Here is a 6,051-nt window from a genome sequence, read left to right as displayed (position 1 = left end):
CACCACAAAATTGATAAATAGGCCTGAAATAAAACCCTATCTTGTTATTGATTATACGTTGCCTAGCACGTGACTTAAATCTACCCAGGCGGAGATCCAAAATGACGGTGGCAGGCTTGGCTTAGTTATATCACTCAAAACTCGTTCCAGTTTGTCTCGTTTGACAAAGAGGGAATCGTTAATGTTTTCATTAAGACAGTATTGCCTTGATTTTCTAATATTTACAACGAAAGACAGTAAATTCCACTTTTCACCCACATTTACTTCCAACCTTTTCTTTTGAACCAGAAACAATCAAAGTGCTCTGTGAGCAAACTCGCGAATTGATCATGCTATTACATTTGACAAGGTGGATGATGTCATGTGTTTTAAACGTCTATCATTTTTGTTTCTGGTTCAAAAGAAAAGGTTGGAAGTAAATGTGGGTGAAAAGTGAAATTTACTGTCTTTCGTTGTAAATATTAGAAAATCAAGGCAATGCTGTCTTAATGAAAACATTAACGATTCCCTCTTTATCAAATGAGACAAACGGGAACGAGTTTTGAGTGATATAACTAACCCAAGCCTGCCACCGTCATTTTGGATCTCCGCCTGGGTAGATTTAGGTCACGTGCTAGGCAACGTATAATCAATAACAAGATAGAATTTCATTTCAGGCCTATTTATCAATTTAGTGGTGTGTAACTTTCGCATTTTAGTACGTTGTATGTATGTTGAATCTTCAAATTGTCTTGAAACTTAAAAGAAAATTGTTCTTTAAAAATTCACTGAAAATCGGTAGCTAAAATTGTTTGTTTAGGTGTTATTTGATTTTCGTGTTAACTTGTTATTTCGTCAGTCGCCGGCATCTTTTGTTGCTTCACACAGGAAAAACACACGCGACGAAACGTAATGATCAATTTTGTCCTCAATCTCACGCCATAACAGAAAAAACTTTTGAACATCTGTAAACTCCGAGCGCTTCTCAGTAGGTGATATTTTCAATGAATCTTCGGATTGTTTTCAAGTTCAAGGATTGTAGATTACAATTTTATGAAAAACGAAGGTCGTTCTGTTATTTCAGTGTGAATCCTTGCATGCCTGCCAGTCGCTGGCGCCGCTTGTTGAAACTAAAACGAAAAAAAAAAACTCTTTTAGGATTATCATTGGCTTCTTTTTCACCCCACCACTATTCTTAGTAACAAAGGTCGCCATTTCGTCTGTTTATTGCTCGCCAAAAACTATCAAATGCACTCAAAAGCCTAAAATCTAAAAAAAGTTTACAGGAATCGACCAATCGAGCGAGCGAGCGAGCGAATGCCATTCCCCACATCGTATCTATAACTCGCTCTTGCGCATGCGCTCAATTCACGAGTTAAAAATGATAGACGTTTAAAACACGACATCATCCACCTTGTCAAATGTAATAGCATGATCATTTCAATTGTAATGCCTTCTTATCCCAACGTTACTTTGTTTCTTTGCTACATTAGCGAACACTGAACTACTGCTCGTACTCTAGATATGACAATCAACCACAAAATTCCCTAAACCAGATAACATTAAACATAATCTAAAAAATCATGTGTCAATTCACGAGTTTGCCCACAGAGCACTTTGATTTTCTAATTAACTCCGAGTTCATTTTACGGGTTTGCTGATGTTTATTGTCTCATGCCATGGACACGCTTGGACGTAATACCCATATTTGATATGGAAGACTTCGAGAAATATCGATACCAGCGTCGCAGTGTGTATCTTAGACATCCTTCGGAGGTTGTTCTCCCGATTTCCCTCCACCCGTCCCTGGACTTTACGCTGTTCTTGACAAACGAAGGGTAATCAGTAGGTTATTAACGATAAGCATTGTACTGCTTTTAGGACAACTCTCGGCTTATTAGAAGAAAACAAACTCAACGTCCCGTTGTAAGTACGTGGAACAGAGCCATATATGGGACGATTAAACACGTGCTGCATACAGGTTTGCTTAGTCATGTATAAATAAACGAAGTCCCCTATAAATGTCAATCAAATTGAGAATAATTAACGTATCGTACAGTTTCAAACACTCTCCTCCATATGACTTGGGAACAATGCATATGCAAGTGGAAGTGACTCTATAACACAACAAGAAATAAGTATAAAAATGTTTCTCTGGTAACCACATTCAAGTGTCTTCCTCTGCAATGTCCTGTATTTGCTGACGTGCTGCCACATCAGCATCTCGTCGCGACCGGAACTCCACTGCAGTTCGGTTCAAAGGTGTGTCATTACAAGGCGTAGGGTTTCTGTCGCACGACAACTCCAATGGGTAGAGATGTTGGATTGGGCGTTCCATGAATCCTCTGCCTGCTCTTAATTTCGCTGCCCTAACAACACCATCTCGTCCAGTAAATAAGTCTTCTACTACCCCCATGGGCCATTGATTTCGGTTTCGCTCATCAGACTTAAGGTGGTATGATACCTTAAAAAAGGCAAAAATTTCGAAGTTTTACCTAGTCTTCAATACGTTTAAGCTCAGAAACTTGTTCAGTGTGAAAGATTCAGTACCACCAGGTCTACGTTCGCGTGTCGTTTATAAATTTTCGTGTGCTGGCTGTAATGCCAGTTATATTGGTGAGACCACTCGCCACATCTGTACACGGGTTCGTGAGCACCTCTTGTCTGAAAAAACTTCACACATTTACAAGCACCTACAATCATCAAAGGCCTGTCTCGACTCTTGTGGTACAGAATGTTTCACCATTTTAGATTCTGCCGCTTCGAAATACGAAATTAAGATCAAAGAGGCATTGCATATTAAGTGGGACAAACCCATCCTTAATCAGCAATTGAAGCATCTGGAGCTGTCTCTTTCCTTTTGATTCTGTTATCATGATAATTTTTCTTATTATTATCATTATTTTTCTTTTCTCCTTCTTTCCCCATCTAGCGCGTGCTATGTCACGTTTTTTCTTATTTAATATTCAAATCGTACCGTAAACAATATGACGTAATTTGTAACGTGATTTCATATAAATTCAAATGTACAACCGTTAAAAAACGCATTTACAACTGAAGATGACATAAGACTGTCGAAACATGTCTTGCAAACTAAAAGTTGTGGTTTCTTTATTAAGAATTATTGCCACTCTGCTGTCTTTACGTCCTTTTACCTAAAAATTTTTATTGCTGGAAAAGGTCCGTATTTCACTTGGTATTAACGCCACAGCTTAATTTTTCATGAAAATGTTATTTGTTGTCCAGTATTTACTCATTTTTGAGACCAGGTCTTTGGTTGCCAGGGGCAACAGGTTTGTTTTTATCTTGTTTACAGTGAAGAAACAATCCCCCAATAGTTGTTTTCGCCCGGAAAACGATCGTTGCGTGACAAGGGACTCTCTGTTACCCCGTACATAACAACGATTAGCCCATCGTAGTTGATGAGCCTGCGAAACACGAAAAATTGTCGTTGCGAAATTCACAACAATACTAGTGGCGTGACGTTTTGAGTTTTTTATCCTGTTTCTCGTTCTTTTTTCACGTTAACAACCATGCCTCCGAAGCATCGTGCAATAAGGCGTCCTAAAAGGAAGTTTTCGGGAAATCAATTCACGAAACCTTCGAAAGAAAATGCCAAGAGGACGAAAGAAGCGAAAGAAGAAGCACATGGTTCGAACACCCTCGGTCAACATACTAAGAAGTCTGTGTCTTCGGAAAAGCTTTTGCTTAAGTCCGATGCCATGGAATCAAAACCTGGCAAAGTTAAAGAACCTTACGAAGAGGAGGCAACATTAACGGGCTTCAGGTTTGTCGACATGGAGCTACTCGGCATGGCATTTTCTGCCATGAGGTGTGCTGATTGTGGAGAATTCAGCATCGTGCTTTCGGAAAACCACTTAGAAAGGAAGGGATGTGCTTCGAGTCTTCGAGTCTTTTGCGAGAGTTGTGGCTGGAAACATGAGTTTTGGACATCTAAAAAGCAGACTTTAAGTTTTGAGGCGAATAGGCGTTTAGTGTATCCCATGAGATCGATAGGAAGAGGGCACAGTGGAGCGAAGAAATTTTGCTCATTAATGAATATGCCACCGCCTCCAACAGCAATGGCATATCAAAAAAATGCAAGAACGATTGCTAAACATGTGAAAGTTATTGCTAAGGATGGTATGTCCAGTGCAGCAAAAGAAATCAGGGATGCCCAGCATGCTCGTGAAGATGATTTAGTGAATTGTGGCGTTTCATGTGACGGTACCTGGCAGAAGAGAGGATATTCTTCACAGAATGGTTGCGTGATTGTCATGTCAATTGATACTGGTAAAGTTTTGGATGCAGAACCTCTCACTAAAGTTTGTAAAAAATGTCAGCTTCACTCCCATTTAGATAAAGACAGTGAGGAGTACCATAGATGGAGGGCAGAACACAATAACTGCAAAGCTAATTATAAGGGCTCTGCCCCAGCCATGGAATCAGAGGGTGCAGATCGTATTTTTAGACGGTCTGTTGCAACTCACAAGCTTCGTTATACTGACTTGTATTCAGATGGTGACAGCAAAAGTTACAATAGAGTCAAGGATGTTTACTCTGCAGATGGAATACAAATTGCTAAGAAAGAATGTATAGGACATGTGCAAAAACGAGTTGGCACAGCACTCAGAAAACTAAAGAAAGAAACTCCTGCTCTCGGTGGGAAAGGAAAACTCACTGATGCCATGATTGACAAACTTCAGAACTACTATGGAATTGCTATTCGTTCTAATGTTGGAGACTTGAATGGAATGAGAAAGGCAATACATGCAAGTTTCTTCCATTGTGCCTCAAGTGAACGGCGTGATCTTCACACCCACTGTCCAACTGGACCCTCGAGCTGGTGTGGTTTCAAGCGAGACAGAAACAGTTTTAAACATTCTCCTGGTTTGCCTGATGCTGTGATTGCAAAAGTCAAACCTGTATACCAAAGATTAAGTGAAGATTCTTTGTTAGAAAAATGCCTCCATGGAAAAACCCAAAACCAGAATGAAGCTGTAAATGGAATGGTGTGGGAGCGCATTCCCAAGGAAGTTTTCGTGGGAGCTGACTTGCTGGAATTTGGCTTGTTTGATGCCATAAGCCACTTCAATATTGGAGCAAGGACTGTTCTACTGCTTCTAAAAGCACTCAAAATTTCCCCAGGAAAATACACAGAAGAGGGGTGTAGGCACCTTGACATGGATCAAATTCGTGGTGCTGAGTACAAACACAGTGAGGAAAGGAAAAAGAGGAGAAAGGTCCTAAGGGGACAAAGAAAGAAGAAAGAAGACAAGAACCAACAAGCAGAGGGTGTTACTTATGCTGCTGGAGCATTTTAAGACACTTCCTTTGCTCAGAGATTGAACAGAGGGTTTTCAAACCCAAATACAACTTTTAAATGCATTTTTCCATCAAACTGCATTTTGATAGAACTCCGAGTAGCTCAACATGTTCAGTTCAAAAACTATTTAAGATAATTTCATGAAATTTTCCACAGAAAATCTTGAATGGTGTTTCTGTGCAATAAACCTAAAACAAAGTACAAAGGTAAATTGATGATTCAATGGCAGGCAAATTTTTTCCAGAAGGGGCCCATTATTTGTTTATGTGAAAGTTTTTCATTATTTGACATGGTTATAATCATGTTGTATAAAATGCTTTAGGTTCATTGCACAGATCCATCTATGCATAAGACATCCTGAAAATTTCAGAGCCATGGGATTTTTTGTTATAGAGTTGTTGTTGGCGTGATGCCTGTAAAATGAGGGTTTGGTGGGCGTGGTCCTGTTGCTATAGTAACAGATGGTGTCAACAACAGTGCCAAACAATATCTCTCAGTGAGTGTTATCACTGGAGGGACTAATAAAAATGTTTCAAATAATGTAAAAAATTTCCCTTTTTGAAGGTATCATACCACCTTAATGATAACAACATCTCCTACGGACAAGCTGTTTGGTTTGGTGTTATGTTTAAGTTGATGCCCCTCTCTCAAAAGCTCTAAGGTATTCCGTGGTCCAACGACGCCACATTGTACCTTTGGTAGCTTTCAAGAATCTCGCACGTTTCCTCAAGTCGCGGTCTTAGAGA

General features: G+C 39.7%; 1 protein-coding gene across 1 annotated transcript; it reads left to right on the top strand.

The window, feature by feature from the left end:
- The first annotated feature begins 3,376 nt into the window (after positions 1 to 3,376).
- LOC149037540 (uncharacterized) lies at positions 3,377 to 5,854 on the top strand. Its single transcript, XM_089187774.1, has one exon. It carries the CDS (start codon positions 3,513 to 3,515, stop codon positions 5,301 to 5,303), a length of 1,791 nt encoding a protein of 596 aa, XP_089043900.1. The 5' UTR covers positions 3,377 to 3,512; the 3' UTR covers positions 5,304 to 5,854.
- Positions 5,855 to 6,051: the final 197 nt, after the last annotated feature.

The sequence above is a fragment of the Pocillopora damicornis genome, chromosome 11 (assembly GCF_964200805.1).
Source record: "Pocillopora damicornis chromosome 11, jaPocDami1.2, whole genome shotgun sequence".
NCBI lineage: Eukaryota > Metazoa > Cnidaria > Anthozoa > Scleractinia > Pocilloporidae > Pocillopora > Pocillopora damicornis.
Note: the sequence above shows the minus strand (reverse complement) of the source record. Positions and strands in the feature narration are given on the sequence as shown.